Source organism: Vicugna pacos, chromosome 30, assembly GCF_048564905.1.
Source record: "Vicugna pacos chromosome 30, VicPac4, whole genome shotgun sequence".
NCBI lineage: Eukaryota > Metazoa > Chordata > Mammalia > Artiodactyla > Camelidae > Vicugna > Vicugna pacos.
The window spans coordinates 14,978,555-14,994,896 of NC_133016.1; the positions used below are offsets into that span (position 1 = coordinate 14,978,555).

General features: G+C 41.5%; 1 protein-coding gene across 30 annotated transcripts in view; it reads left to right on the forward strand.

The window, feature by feature from the left end:
- The window catches only part of TCF4 (transcription factor 4), a 344,530-nt gene that overhangs the window by 100,848 nt on the left and 227,340 nt on the right, over nucleotides 1–16,342 (forward strand). For all 30 annotated transcript variants that reach the window (XM_015240529.3, XM_015240534.3, XM_031692421.2 and 27 more), the window contains one exon: nucleotides 14,143–14,204. In XM_015240529.3, coding sequence (XP_015096015.1) covers nucleotides 14,143–14,204 — 62 coding nt within the window. The remainder of the gene's footprint in view (nucleotides 1–14,142; nucleotides 14,205–16,342) is intronic.

Sequence of the window (16,342 nt, forward strand, 5' to 3'; positions counted from 1 at the left end):
GTACTGGAGGGTGGACACCATCATTCCCATTTTACAGATGAGGATACACAGACTCTGCGATGTCAAAGAATTTCTCCAAAATCACGCAGGCAGCAGGCAGCTCACCGCTCACAGCTGCGGGATAATGGTTGAGAGGGAAAGTGGCTACTGAATGTGTGTTGCGTTGATTTTCTTGAGACAGAAGAGACTGAGCAGCCTGAGAACATTTGGTGCTCAGAGGGAGGAAATGCTAAGAGGGGAAAACAAGTCTGAAAGGGAGAGAAGGAGAGTTCAAAGACCAGTTTCCCCGGCTTCACAATTCTGTCTCCTGCCAGCTCTAACTGCGTATGTTTGCTTTGCAGATCAGAAGAGAGAATCATAGAGCCAGAACTCATGGAAGTCTGTTTTAGAGGATGCATTAGTCAGGCTAAGCTAATAGCTGGAACAAACAACCCCCAAACTTTAGTAGCTTCACACCGCAAAGGGGGTCTATGCCCCTGGTGTCACAGAGCACTGGGGGTGGGCTCGGCTCCCTGTGGTCTTTCAGATCTGGGTGCTTTCAGGCCTTGGCTCTGCAACTCCCTAGGGGCTCAGAGGAACACACTAGGTTCTTTGTATAGGGCTGAACAAAGAGGAAAGAGAAAGTGCGTGGAGGATTACGTGAGAGGTTGTAGGGGCCAGGCCTGGAAAAGGCAGGCGTTACGTGGGTTCACATTCTATTGGCCAGCCTCAGTCACGTGGCCCCACGTGACTGTGAAGGAGGATGGGAGATGTAGGCATCCTGGGTGGTCGGGGGGAGGGAGAAATGGGGACTGGCAGTTATGTCCAGTCTCAGCCTCAGAGAGTGACACCAGCAACCTGAAGATGTGGTGGCCCCTGATGTTCAGAGGCCTATCATGGGTGCACCCTCAGCCTCTAGAAGACTTTCCTGTGAGGCCTGCTGATGGCCTCCAACCAGGAAGGTTGTCCCTTTGTCTGTAGAGAAGATCATGCGTATTTCAGGGACACTCAAGGAAATCATGATGATGGAACTGATCTGTCAAGTAGAAATGATGCCAGGCAGTAATCATGGCTCAAGAGTTTAAATCAAACCTGCAGCGTTGCTGAGGATGAAAGGAAAAAGGTTAATGCAGAAAGAAAAAGGGAAAGGAACAGGGGAGGTAGGAGAAGGGACCTTACCCTTTGGACACCCAGGGCCATGATTTCACCCCCTTTAACAAAGCAATTTTTATAAATAGCACAGAGCCTCCCCCAAAATGTCGTGTTTTAAGATTTAAAATTTTGACCTTAAAGAGGATAATGTTTTTAATTAGTAGAACTGAGGATGAGTTTTGATTTGTAAAATCTACGCGATCTCCTTGTGCCTCGTGATTGTGGACTTGTCTCTGGTTTCAGGGTCACTGCAGAGTCCTGCACGGGGCCTCGAATTAAAGAGAGGAAAAGAAGCTGTGAGGGGTTGTGTGGGCCTTTGAAAGATAAATTACAATACGTTGGATCGAATGAAGAGAAATTGGTTTTATCCTGTTTTGCATGGGCTGTATCCTGCTTTGATTTCAGTCTGTACCAGGAGGCTGGCCGTGTTTCTTTGCTTTCGCTTGCTGATGTGTAACTGCAGATTTAGCAGTTTCTTTTGTGTCCCACTTGCCTCCCAGAATTTGGCCCAACGATTTGGAGTAGCTGAACGATTTATCGGGGACAGATCAGCTGAAATGCGGCTCAACTTGAGTAAAGCAGAAGGAGTGACATAAGGTTAGGTGACTGATGTGTGAGTTTTTGAATTTGATTTGGTTTTACATGGAAAGGTTGAAGCAATGATCCATGTATTCTAATAAAAATCATCAGTACAAATCAAATAAAATCTGGCTTAGTGGCTATTTTCCCACTGTATCACTCATGGCTAGCCTGTGCTGTTACAGACCACATTTGGCAGGCAGGTTTTCCTACAACAAAATCTTAAAGTAACATTGCAGTCTTTGTGATGTCAAGAAGGCATCTTTCTTCTCTAATCAAACTCTGCTAATCTCATCAGATAAATCATTGTTCTCTACTGGCAGCTCTGGCTTCCCCGGACCCCTTCCCTGCTTCTTGCTTTCTCTCAAGACGCCTGGTTAGTGTCATTCCCCAGGTCTTTACTTCTGTCTCCCTTCAGTCTAACGACATTTCTTCCATTCCTGAGGAAGAGTTACAGCTCCATTCCTCTTAGTGAATTTGTGAGACCGGTGCATCATACCAGCTCAGCGCTTTCTGACCAGTACTCCATGGGTTATGAGAAGGGCGAAACACAGGCTGCATCCAAGTTGTAGACCTACTAAGAGGAAAATAATGCTCTTCCCATGAATTCAATGTGATGAAGCTTAAGAAAATACCAGTGGTCGCCTTCCAATGCATTTCCATTTTTTACCTCTCAAAGCTGGACTAGTAAACTGATGCTGAAGTATTTTGACTGTTTCAGTTTTGAGAGTGTCTTAAAGCACTTGAAAGCGAAAGTAAAAGGAGCAGCCTGGTTTGGAGAAAGCTAGTCATTTTCGTCATTCTAGACCTGATCTGCCATCACAGCCCTAGGTCTTTCTCAGACGAGTGCCAGACTTGTGTCAATGAAATTGTGTCCTGTGTAGGGCAGCTCAGAGGGGAGATTGGCAATTTTGTTTTCATTCCTGACTTTACTTAAAAATGAGTGTTGCTGGATACAAAAACTCCATCATTATAGTACTATTTAACTTTCCTATTTTAGCAGGTGTTTTAATGAACTTTAGCAAGTATTCTGTTACCAGTTAGAACGAAATAATAGTAGTAACGTGAAAGGATGAAATAAGTCTTACAGGGAATAGCCTCTTTGATACAGGATAACTGCCGACTTTTCTTTTCATTTTTGTTTTCATGCTTTTGAAAAATGGTGTTAGGCCGCCCATACGTAAGTATGCAACTTCTTTTGATCCCAATTGCATACTTTCAGCGATTCCAGACAAATCATTTTAAGTGAGATGAATCTAAAAAGAACGTTTTGGAAAGCAGAAAGCATGATGCCTAAGTGTGGTTATGTTACTGTGAAGGAAAGTCTAAAGCCCTAAAGTGACCAGAATTAAGTCTGATCAAAAACAAGTCACTGATCAAAAATAAAGGCGATGTCAGTGGAACGAATGACAACATCTGGGAACCTTTTTAAACACTGTCATTAATATTGAGAAGCTATTAGTCGTTTCAAGTATGTGGATTGTGTTCGTGCGTGTATTGTGATTTTATACACACACACACACACACACACACGTAAAAAAGTGTCTGCCAGGCATTCGGCTGAAGTGGAATTGTGGGGAAAACTTGCTAAGCATTTATAAGTCAGAGTCGAAATCCACCAGCACTGTTCAGTTTCTAACATGGCTTCCTTCCAGGGTTAAAAGGTTTCCACCTTCTGTTGATTGGCATCAGTTAACTTACTCAGTCCCACACGGTGTGCGTCTGTCCCATCCCGCGGCCACGTTCCTCTCCCAGTTGTGTGTTCAAGCCCCGCTCCTCACTTTGGGCCTTGGCTGGTTCCTGTGTGGACACCAGCTCTAAGTAATGGGAATACGTTCTTTGTAAGGTGTCAGTTTCCTTCTCACTTTTAGAACATTTTGGATGTTTCCCACTTTTTTCCACCTTTTCTTATTTTTGGGGGGGAGGGTGTGGTCTTCTGAAAACGCCAGCAAGTTTTTTCCTCTGTCATAAGTTCTTGTCTGTCCATTGGAGTTTCACGGAGAAGTCCTGCTGTCACGGCGGGCCTCCTTTGTACTGGGTGGTTTATAGACCGTGTTGGGAAGAGGCAAGGCCTGTCTATTCAGGGCAGCAGCGGCTCCAGGACGGATTATTTACCTTGGCTTTCTGCATTGCCTTGATTCACGAGTGGGTTGCTCAATCTTGTCTTCGTCTTGGCTGAATTCCTTCTAAGTTAAGAGTATAAGATGTCTTCATTTAGTCTAGTTTCTGCCCTCCCCACCCCTACCTAGGTCACAAAGCTACGGTCAATAATTGTATCCCAGAAAACGTCAGGAGGGTATACACACACAGTTGGCGAGTATTTCCTACCAATTGAAATACAAAAGAAATTTCGGTCCAGTTTTGCATTTTTTGCCCTACATTTCTGTGCTTTTAAAACCCACTCTGTCACAGACCAGAGGACCTGGAAGGCTGGGTGTGATGGGTTATAAAATTGTGATGGGTTATCGCTTGATACCGGGGTGAGGAGAGTGTGTGTGGAGGGGATTTTCACGTTTTACTTTCTACACTTTTGTATTTTAATTTTTTTCAATAAGCACATGGTTAAAAATTCGTTTCAGTGCTCTTAAAGACTCTCCCCATAGATGGCTGATTACTTGCGCAGGGAAAAGTTGTAATTATACAGTGGAGAATCCCCACAATCCTTGAGCAGGTGATCAAAGCAGCACACCCAATGAGGGCCAGACGGCCAGGACACCGAGAGGCCCTGTGATACCCTGGGAAGGACGCAAGGCCACTTTTGTGGTATTACGTCTGCCCGGATATACTCGTGTGAAAGCATCAGATAAACTCAGATGGAGAAGCATTTTATAAAAGAACTGGTTTGTACTCTTCAAAAATGCTAATATCACCAAAAAAAAAGACTGAGGAACTGTTTCCAATTAAAATAGATGAAAGAGACCTATTTAATGCGTTGCGTGGTGATCCTGGACCGAGTCCTCTACAAAAGGGGGGAAAAGGGCCAAATTGGAATATGGACTGTGGACTAGATGAAAGTATGGTATCAGTGATAGATTTCCTCATTTTGATAGCTGTACTGTTTTTGTTCTTGGAAACGCACCCAGAAGGACTAAGAGAAAAAGGGATATGATTGATTCAGCCTTCTTGCAAATGGTTCAGAAACAACAGGTTACGTATTTTAACTGCATTTGTAGTTAAAACCTTTTTTAAATAAAAAAAAGTAGGGAAACATAGGAAAAATCCGAAAATACGTATTTTCCTCGATTTCAGTCCCTGATCTTTTCTTGATTTGTTTCCAGTGGGACCAGGATATCCGTGGTTTTGTTTTAAGGTTCCTGGGCGATTTTAATGGTCAGCCACGTTTGGGAAGCACAGCCCTAGATTACATGTGATCCTTTCAGAAAGAGTTGCTAGAATCACTTTGAGATTGATCAGGCGCCAAGGGATAAGTAACAGAAAGTCCCTCAAAATTGGAGTGAAGGGGTGAAAACTGATTTTGTTTCGTTTGGGGATACAAGCTTGATGGAACATTGTTGCACTCTTTCTGGGTTTTAGCCTGATGGGCGAAGCCTGCGGTTGACCAGATGCCTTACTGTTCTTTAAAACCCACAAAAACTAAAGACTCTTCTTCAAGTTCCGTGCTCTCGCAATTCTGATGAACAAAGTTGTGCTGTCCCTTTGAGTATCCAACTGTACATTTGGGCAAAATGCATCCTGTTGAGCCCATTCAGTAAAATAAAAAGATTTTCCCCTGAATCAAAGCTCTTACAACTTCGCATTGGTGAAGTATCTCAAATTCATTTTTGATGGATTGCTTCCCTTTCCAGTACATGTGGAGATGGATTTATAAAACTGTAAACGGTTTATGCATTCGTACAGATTTCCATTGTGTGTGTTTGATACCGATTTTACCTCTTTTTAATTGCAGCGGAGATAAAGAATTTGTAGTTTAAAACAGTAGGAACTGCATGTTCGGTGATCAAGGAATTAGATAATCTGGCTTGTTTGCTTAAGGGGTCTGTATCTTGAGACTTTTATAGGGCAGTATTAAAGCTCTGAGCCTTCTTATTATGCCAATACCCAGAAGATTGCTTTAATGAGAAGTAAAGGGCCTTTTTCCAATTACAAGGGAATAACTGTATTAAGTTCCTGTGTTATGTCAACCTGCTTTGATTTGATTACTGCGAAAGAAATGGATTTATCTGTCAGTGTTACTTAATTAAGCCTGCTCATTGATGTTTTGCAGAGTAATATAGTGTGCTTTGCACATTTGAGCCTAAATACAAAGAAAATTGGCCTAAAACTGAGACATGACCCCTGAAGATAACATGTAAGATGGATTGCTTGTCACTCCCAGGTCAGAGGCTGCGGTGTTAAACACAGGTGGAAGACTAGAATGCTGAAAGGATGAACTGAGAATCAGTTTGTGGGAGTGATTATTGTAAGCAAAGGGGATGGTGCTAGAAAACTGGATTTTAGGGGGAGAGTTTTGAATTATTTAAAGCTGTTTGGCTTCACCAACATCAGTCATGCATTCAGAATAAAGAGCAAAACCAGATAAGACGAGAGAAAACAGGAGAAGTAGACTTTGTTAAAGGATAAAAGGAAGCAAAAGCAAAAGAAAAAAACTAAGAGGAACGGATGCCATTTGGGGGAAGTGGACCATTGTGGTTTTGCAGAGCAATTACAGCCTACAAATATTTCAATTAAGCCTGCAGCCCCTTCCCAGAGCCTCACAAATGACACCCCAGGGAGCAAAGAGTTCATAAAGGAAAAAAGAAGAAGAGAGAAAACTGTTACATGTTTCATCTTGGCTCTCCTCCCCCCCACCACCGCCACCATTGGAATAAATGTAATAAATTATTGATCAAATGGGCATTTAAAATATCAATTTGTACATCTTAAGTCATTATAGTATTAGGTATTTTGCAACATAAATATTGCATGTCTGATTTGAAAAACTCCTGTATCACTACAGGTGCTGGTTATCAGAGTTACATATTCTATCTTATTAAGAATTGAAGCATATTTTAACTGTATTTCTTTGTTGTTTAATGTTACTCTCTAAAATAGTTACCTTTTATTTCTCACACTTTGTGATGTTTATTTGTAAATACATCTTTAAAAGGTACCAGACACCTAGTTCTAAACTTCCCTAAATTATATTCACTTTTAATTTAGGTATTTTGAAGCTTGTCTGTTTGATATTGGAGTTAAATGATGTGTGGGTTTTATTTTCGGTCTTTGGATATGGCAGCTTACTTCACATTGTATTCTTACTGGATTTGAACTGTGTCTCCCCTCCAAGAGTATTGTCTTAGCAAGACTGAGTTTTAAGTGCTTTTAGATGAGTTACATTTTATAGTCAGAGGAGGTGTATATAATTCACATCGTTATGTTCTTGCCTCAGTTACTCATGGCTCCCCTTCTTTCTGGGCTCTTGCTTAGAGACCAGATGAACTGTTGGAAGGGCTGACTTCTCTTTAAGAGGAAGACCTTGACTGGTTAGTTTCAAACAGTTGAAATGGAAACTCACCAAATAACATCCATGTCTCTGTATCTCATGTTCGATTATTCAAGTTAGAATATTATTCAAGGTAGATTATCACACTTCTAGATGACATGGATTGATGTAAAGAATTCAAGCTTATTACTTTTATCTCAGTTTCATAATCTGACTGTCTCCTCACCTTGAGTTTTCAAGAAGATTTCTGAGTTTCAGAATAGGAAACATCACTGGCCTATTGATGACATCACTGTTACGCATTTTATTTGGTTAATTCCATATTATCTGAGTATCGTGTTATGTGAAAATGCTTTTCCTATTTTATAGCACTGCAAAATGCAGTTAACTCCCTATTTTAAATATCTGAGATTCTTTAGTGTGCATTTTTGAAAAAGTTTATTTTGAACTTAAGGAAAAAAGTTGTTTCAAACAATATTTTAAAAGATATTAATGGAAGTTGGAGGTTCATAAAAGCTAAAAATTGGCCATAATTACCTTCTGAACAAATTTTCCTACTATACTTTTCCCCTCAGTATATCCACATTTCACCTTTCCTTATGCAAGTTCTATGTTTATATGTGAACTATACGATTATCTTATACTTGACCTTTGAGTTTTCAGATTTATTTGATAGGGAAATCCAGGAACTGAAAGAGCCAGCGTTGACAGCCGTGCTCTGAAAATGGAACGCCCAGGTCCCTGTCTTCATATTTGAAATCTTTTAGAATTTGTGTGGGATACGTTGCTTCAGCCGTCATTTTTTTGCTCAGTCAGATTTGGGACATGCTGGGAGTTTCTCACCATTGCTTAGATCACTCCTTGTGAAGCGTATATTGTTTCTTACAGAAACAGAAGGAAGTGGTCGTGGTTGTGTGGACCTTGTCAGTGTTTGAAGTTCCTCAACTCTTCCAACCTCTGTCCTCAGACTCAAATTTGACTCCATATCACTCTACTTAGAGCTCTTATTATACTGGGTGCTAATGAAAATGTGCACATCCTTAACACGCTCTTTGCTGATGAAATATTTTGAACTCTAAATTCATCTGGCACTGACGGAGAGCATATGCCATCTCAGTTTGTGTGGAGGGCTCAGCCAAGGGTTCTTCCTGGACGAGGAAATTAGTAGGAGCCGCAGATGTACGCAGTCTGTGAGTCTCCGTGATGGTGTGGAGGAGATTTAATAGTGTCTGTTTTTGCGGAGAGAAGGCTTTGAGACTGTGTAGACGTCCACGTGTCTCAGAATGATTATCTTTCCAGGAAGAACTCAATCTCAGCCTCCCGATGTGTTCTACGTGTGTAGAAACTTTCATCAGGAAATCAATATATTTCTACAAGGGTGGGGATTTGTAGACCCTTAGAACAATACAAAACACCACTTTGGTTGTTCTCTTGACTTTATGAAACTTTGGGGCGCTGGTCGTTTGGCATGATCTGGTCTCTGTGTAAGGATAGGATGGCTACACAGTTCTACCTCAAATCAACAGTTAGGTAACTCTCACACGTGTTTACTTCAAATCAGGGTTAAACTTGCATACTGTTTAGTCTGTGCTTTTAGCTTGGGCCTTTGGTCAGCATGTGTAACTCCTGGCAGTGTGTCATTTACATAACGTACAGAAATGTGTTGCAATGGTGAGGTACAGAGCGGATATTCAAAAGGTAGATTAAGTCATTCAACAGCCCTAACACTCAGTGACTTCTCACGGTGACGGTGCTGTGGAGAAGGTGGGGCTTGTTTGTTTTAAATATATTGGCCGTTTCTCAAGTCCAGGAGAACATTTGAAAGTCTCGGACCTGTTTAATAGAACGAAGAGTCATAGCACTGTGAGACTCAGCTTTCCTTGGATAAATCACAAGTTTACATATGTGTGTGGTTTGGCTGTCTTAGATTTTGGAAGGTATTGGTAAATTTGGCAGTCCTGGTAGGCGTTGCTTACTGTTCACTATGGTCCTGGTGCTCTGCTATGTGTTTAACAAGGATCAATTAACCCATTTACTGTAATAGTAAATCCTTGAGGTTGGAAGCCCTGTTACTCCTTCATCTCCTGTTAACTACCTGCTTTGGGTGGAGCCTGGGTTTTCGCTTCCGTTCTTGACCCAATAGGCCATTACATTTTCTAGGCTGGCACATGTCCTCAGGGCAAAAAAAAAAAAAGTCTTTTTTTCCTCTCTGGGCCCCAGCTTCCACTTTGATTTTGGCTGGATATTTCCTTACTGTCTTGTCAGCTCATTAGCATTTTAAAGAAGATGAAGCAACTTTTTTTAACCATCGTTTTTAGTGTTTTGTGGGAGAGTTTGTCCCAATATACTAGCCTGCCCTATTTCCAAGAATGGAAATCAAACCCACTTATTTTACAGTTGACAAAAATGAGTTCGGAGAGGCCAGCGACTGCTTGGATCCTAGAGCGGGTCTGTGCAGAGTCATGGCTGAAACCTAGATCTTTACCCAGCTCTTCGTGCTGTGTCTTCTGACCTTTGTCTGGTCTGTTGACAGTTTTGATCTCGCGCTCCACAAGAACAAAGTGGAGATTTGAGTAAGCAGATTGTAAGTTTAATGACTGTGGATGAGAAATTGTAGGAATTACAATTAATCTCTGTATATCTTTTCTCTAAATGGAGTGTTTGGTCCTAGTTCTGCCCAAACTTCGCTTTTGGGTTTTGGTGCAGAAATGTCAGGCATTTTAAGGAGGCTTTTGCAGAACTGCTGAAATAAAATGAAAATTTATGGATGGTCAGGTTGCCTCCTAAAGCAGCTGTCAAACCTGTGGAAGTTATTAAGTCTGTCCTTGTTTAGGATAAAATATATTAGAAACATTTTGAACAATTGAGCCTGGTTCCATCTTTTGGGAGAATAATTTCTACCATCTACTTGCTTTCTTCCTTTCCCTCCTTCTGTCAAAGTTACCATCTTTCTGTTGTGTATTCCCATCTTGGATAGAGGGTGACAGCGGAACATGGGAGACACGAAAACCAAATATTCAGGTAGCTTCTATCCTGGGCAGTTTTTCATTTGTAACTATGTTGCCTTAATGACTTTCCTGAACAATTTGGGGAATTTTTTTTTAATCTGATGCTCACTGTGAATCTTGTTTCACTCTTTGCTTTGCCCACTTGGGAGCTGCTAGAATTTTGACCCCTCTCTAGCAAATGTCTGGTCCAGCACAGTGCACACTGTGAAGCTCATCCTACCTCTGGCTTGATTGTTCTCCTGTTTTATTTTCCAATCTCGTGATGTCTTCAGATACTTACTTACATATATTTATTTGTGTTGTAACAATTCTGTAGTCTTTTGTGGACGTAAGAACGGGTGTAAGTTTCCAAATGAACCCATCTCCTCTGGGGCGAAGTGACTGGTGGTAACATTGAGCTGGTCATGGAGAGATCTGAGCTTCTTACCAGGGAGGCCTTTGCTCTTGGCTTTAACCTTGATGCCATCTTTGTCTCCCAAGGGTACCATCTAATGTCACCTGGAGGGGGACTCTTTCTAGCCCATCTAAAACTCAGTTTCTTCATATACAAAATGACAATAGTATTAGTGTATTGAACTGCTTGGCCCAGTGTCTGACATATTTCAGCTCACTAAATGTTAGCTGCTAGTATTTTTTGAGAGATAAGGAACAATTCATGCAGAGGGAAGAGCAGGGACAGAAACACAGAGGTGTGAAGCGTGCGCAGTACCCAGGTGCAGCAGCTGTGAGGAAGGAATGGCCGAGCGTAGGCACGTGCGTGGTTTACATAAAAAGTGAGTCTGGGCAAGAACTACTGGGATGCAGATGTGAGGAAAGGTGGACCGAATGCTGCCGAAACTGGCCACCTGGGCAGGGATTTTTACGATAAGGAGTGAGATGGACAATCCAGTGGTGGTGTGGGACCTGCATCTGTCTTGTGTTCCCACTGGAGGAGGCGGGTGGTTCTGTAGCTCCTGCGTGGGTGAAAATCACCCGAAGACCTTGTTAAAAACACAGTTTTCTTGGCTCCACCTTCAGAGATCCAGTCTCAGTGGGTTTACAGTGGACCCTAAGATGCTGATTTTGAAATGAGCATCCCAGGTGATTCGGATGTAGGTGGTCCTCAGACGCGCTTCGAGATGCGCTGGGATAGTTGTTGAGGAAATGTGCTTGCTCTCTGGCTGGCAGGTCTGATGAAGCTCAGCGGGAGGGAGGATGGAAACAAATGTCTTAAAAGTAACACGTTTACATTCATTACCTGCTGTAGCTTCGTGTCTTCTTGCTCCAGGTAAATGAGCACCAGTTGCACCGATATTCTTTCAAAGACGAAATATCCTCAGAAGTCATAGAGTTGCTGTATTAGGTTTGGGAGAGCTGGGCAGGCGTCCTTTTCTTCTCCATCTGGCAGGAGGCCAAGGGAAGTAAAAGCTTTTAAAAAGACAGCAACAACAGGACAGAAGCAGAAAAGAAGGTACCTGCGTGAGGGCAGGAAGTGAGAACGATGGAAACAGAGAAAGGATGGGAAAAGAGCAGCCACACGTGGTTGGTTGGGAATCTGTTTGTGAAGGAACCCAGCCAGTATTTAACCTGTTTTGAAAAAGCTAGACTTCCAGCATTTTTAATTAGTGGATTGCTCGCTTTTGAAATTGCCCCGTTGGGAATACTCAAGTTTTGATGTATTTTATTTGCCTGCTAATTAGCAGCCTGCTTGGTTGACCATCATTTTTCCTTTATTCTGTGGACAGAATATTGTATATGAAGGTCTTTCGAAACATTCCAGCTCAAGTCTGGTTTCAAAGGCATCAGTCACCATGTATTTAGTAAGAATTTGTATTGATTATAAATCAATACAAACCTTTTTCTCCAACTCTGTTCTTCTTTTTTGCTCTTTAATAGAATTTGTCCCCTAGCACAGGGCTTCTCAGTCTTGGCACAGTTGACGTTTGGGGTCAATATTTTTTGTGGTGGGGATCTTCTAACATTTGTAGGATGTCCAGCCGCGTTCCTGGCCCCCATCCGCTAGCTGCCATGAGCTCTGCCCTGCCTCCATGCCTCTGCCCTGCCAAGTTGTGACAACCAAAATGTCTCCAGACATTGCCACATGTCCTCTGGGGACTGAAACCCCCAGTGCAGAACCGCTGACCTGGGATTACTGTGGTCCCCTGTCCTCCTTGTCTGTGCCTTTCTTTTCATGTTTAGAATCCTCTTTGAAAATGGAAAAGCTAAAATGGGTCCAAACACTGTGAAGTCTTATGGTAGGTACAGGGATGCACCTCTGTTCCTGCATAACTTTTTGGCCACGTTTTTCAAGAGGAGAGATCTCTCAAATGAATCCAAGCTGGCTATTTCAGGAGAACAGGGAGTCAAAATGTGCAGACTTCTGATTGAGAGATTTTGTCATATACTTTTTTTTTTTTTTTTGCTGATAATACTTGATTTGGGGCTAAGAATGCAGAGAACTGTGTATGCGACAAAACTTAACTGTGCAACAATCCAGAGGGTTCTGCACCTCTGCTGCCTGTATTTCCCCCAGTTCAGTCCACACAACGTAGGCCAGGAGGTTGGGCTGTTAAGCTACAGGTTTCGGGAAAAGTATTGCACTTCCTCATGAAACCAGATATAATCCTCCGAGCTTTCTTGACACCCCTTAAAGCTTGCAGTCACTGATTTTAGCTGTCCATGGGGAATATCTGTTCACGGTTGCATTACCTTCTGAAGCACCAACAAAAGGAACTGAAATAATATTTGTTTAAAAAAGAAAGATTTCAAGTTCAGTGGTAATAGTTGTTTGTTGTTTCTATCCCATCTCTTAATATATTCCAAAATGCCGTCTACTCCACTGTACCCAGAAATAAATCAATTAATTCTACTGTGATTACTTCCGCTGATAATAAAGTAGGAGTAATCAAAGGAATGACAGTAGTACATTAAGAGAATAAACAGTATCATCGAAATGTTAGAAAACACAATAGATAGGAGTGGGTCCCCTGAACCAAAGTTTCCACCTCCTCCTGCAGCTCTGTCAGGGGGGAGCATGTGATGTGGCCGTCTGTTACCCACCGTGATCAAAATAATAGAACAGTGAAACTTTTTATACTAATAAAGGGCCTTTCATCAAAAATCTCAAATATAGAGCAACTGATCTTTAAAACACTTTTATGTTTTGAGCAGTTAATATGGTCACTTAGCTGTTAGACTCTCCATCCTGAGCATTTGCCACTTAAAACCCCAATTGGGCATCTAGTAATTGGTCAGCATCAGAACTTCGGTGCCACAGGGTTTAGAGAATTCCAGCTTTCTGGTTTTCATATAGATCTCTTCACCATCGTTTATCCAAATAAAACATTGCTTTAACAACTTTCATGTCCATGTCTTAATGCCCAGATTAAAGATTATAGGTCCAAGTGATGGGTCTATTAAAAAAAAAATTTAAAGACTGAGACAGTATTGTCTTAACTTTAAACTTTAAAGAAATTCTGATATCCTTATAATGCACTGATGAAAATGGACTATCTAGTCCTTTTTTTTGGTCTTGTGTATTTTTGTTGCGTGTCTGTTGTTCGGTGGGATAAGCCGTGGCAAGAGAACAGGAAGGAAGAGCATTATGTTGTGGATGCTGCTAATATTAGTATGGCTATTTGCCTGATTTAACTTGTGTATAAGGCAGTGTTAGTGTATTTTTAACTTACCTTGTCCGAAAGATTTTAATAAAACTTTAAGTGCAGTTTCAGGTCTATAAAAGTTGAGGCTATGAAACATTGTGAAGGATGGAAGTAATTTTTATGTTCATCCCTCTTGTTCCTGAGGGTCCAGTTCATTTCTGCTGTGAATATAAATGAGTTAATTTAAGTAGATGGGTCAGAAGCCGCTATCATCGTGGTAGCCTCGTGCCTGATTCTTAATTAAAGGCAACAGGAGATTAATTTGAAACATTAATTTAAAAGTGCATATACAAAAAGAATTATTGCAAGAAAGCCTAAAGAACTTTTCTCTTGTCCCCAGATGTAGAAGACAGAAGTAGCTCAGGGTCCTGGGGGAGTGGAGGACATCCAAGCCCGTCCAGGGTAAGTATATCTAATCTTTTCCTCACAACCAGACATCCACATATGTAAATTGACAAACTGAAGGTGAGTTTCTCTCTCGCCGCCACACAACCGCACAGATGTATATGCAGGCTAAGTTTAATGAGAATCAGCTCGTGTTTGGCTTTTTTTTTCGCTCTCTTATTGGATGGTATTATTGATTTTTGACACCTGTTCCACTTTGGCTAACCAGAAGAAAAATCCTTCATTAAATATTTGGCCTTACTTTGCCAGTTATTGATCCAGTGTTACAGAAAGTTATTTCTTGTAGATGGCACACCTTTGGAAAAATTCCTAGTATCCATGTGATGTACTGGGGTAAAGAGACCACTGAGCAATTCTGACAGCATAGGATATTCTAGCCTGTTGTAAACTACACAGTAAATCTGAGTTGATTTCACTTTGTAAACATGTGACTGTTCCACCAGTGGTGCCTTTGGCCACCAGTGGCTTCATTCATTGATTTGGTCTGACATTTTTGCTACTCCTTTCCGTGGGTTGAGGTTGTTAGTTTGGGTGTAATGGAAAGACCATGGTGCAGGGTGCAAATGGCTGAGGCGGTTAGGCAGTGTTTTTGTATGTGTATGACCTTGGGCGTGTCATTTCACTTCCTTGGTTCTCATTTTCCTAATGTGTAAAATGAAGAAGTAGAACCAGAACATCTTTCATGTTCCTTCCAGTTTGTACATGTGATCTGTCTTTAACGGAATCATTTCTCGGCCCTCTAAAATCCACATCAGCTCTTACAATACACATACAATACCCTACGTTAAAAATAGACCTGGAGCACAGAGTGAAAATTGCCCCTCCCCCAGCCAGCTGTTTGGCTGGATAAAGCACTCTGCAGGGAGGGTAGCATTTTACTGTAAGTGTTCACATAAATTTGAGGCGGAGCGAGGTCTCTATTTTGGCACAAGAGGTAAGGAAGGTAATCCAGCTGTCAAAAGGCATAGTTCTCCATTTCCACCTGTTCTTTGGCCTTGTGGTTCGCGCTCAGTCTTCAGGGGTGAGCAGGATCCGTGAGCTTACCAGTAACTTTGTCGAGCCCTTAGTACCAGCTGTCGAGTTTGACATTCTCATGCATTATATGGATGGGTTGAGGAAATCCTTCCTCCTCCTCACATTACAGTCCGCACTTGCAGAAATAAATCCATTCCCCTTGACAGCAAGTGTAGGAGACGACAGAATTTCCCTTTTGTGTAATTCATTCACATTTACTGAACTTCTTCTGATTTCTCGGTTTAATTCACATTTCGCTTCTGAGAACAAGGTCCGTTTAAGATCTCCCTGACTTTTATTTGATTTTCATGAACTGTCCTGCCATTTTTTTTCCCTAGGGACTATGTGGGTGGATAATTTTGAATCAGTATTTTGTAATTTATGTTTTCTAAATCCAGGGAGTTTGCGTGAGACAGATGATCATGGCTGACTTGTTTCGGACAACCGTGCTCAGTCTCTCTTTCCCCATCTTCAAGTGGGGATATGTTCAGTTACCTTGAAGCCCTGAGGCTGAAGTTGGATAATGTATATTAAGCTCTGAGTAACTCTGTAGGCTGAGGTCACTTAATAAATAATAATTAGTATTATGCAATGCCTGACACAGAATGGGTGAGCGTAAAATCCATGCTCGGTATTTAAAATATGACATCTTTTTATACACTGACATATTGGCAGCGTCGCATTACAGTATCATTCAAGTTAATTTTTATAAATGAGGATAAGGGATTGAAAATGGGGTTGTTTGGAACCATACAGTTTCCAATGATGCTCTAGTGAGGTGACATGCGTTTTCATTTCTGGTACAGCAGCCGTCATTTTTGTGTGGCCAGATTCTGCCCTTTGGCTGATGTGCCCACTGACACCTCTGAGTAAATTTGACTTAGTCTTTATGGGCAGTGCAACCAGCTGAGCAGAATGACTCTTTTTTTTTTTTTTTACATTTTTGGTCACTTTATGTACCTTAGTAGACTGAAATTTGAGCACTTACCATATAGATGATTTTAGTGCTTTCCTATGTTATCCAGTTCCTCCATGAAAAGCAAGTGACAGGGCAATTTCAAAACATTATTTTAATTTAAATTTCCCCTTAAAGCAATGAGATAATCATAACAATCAAATTT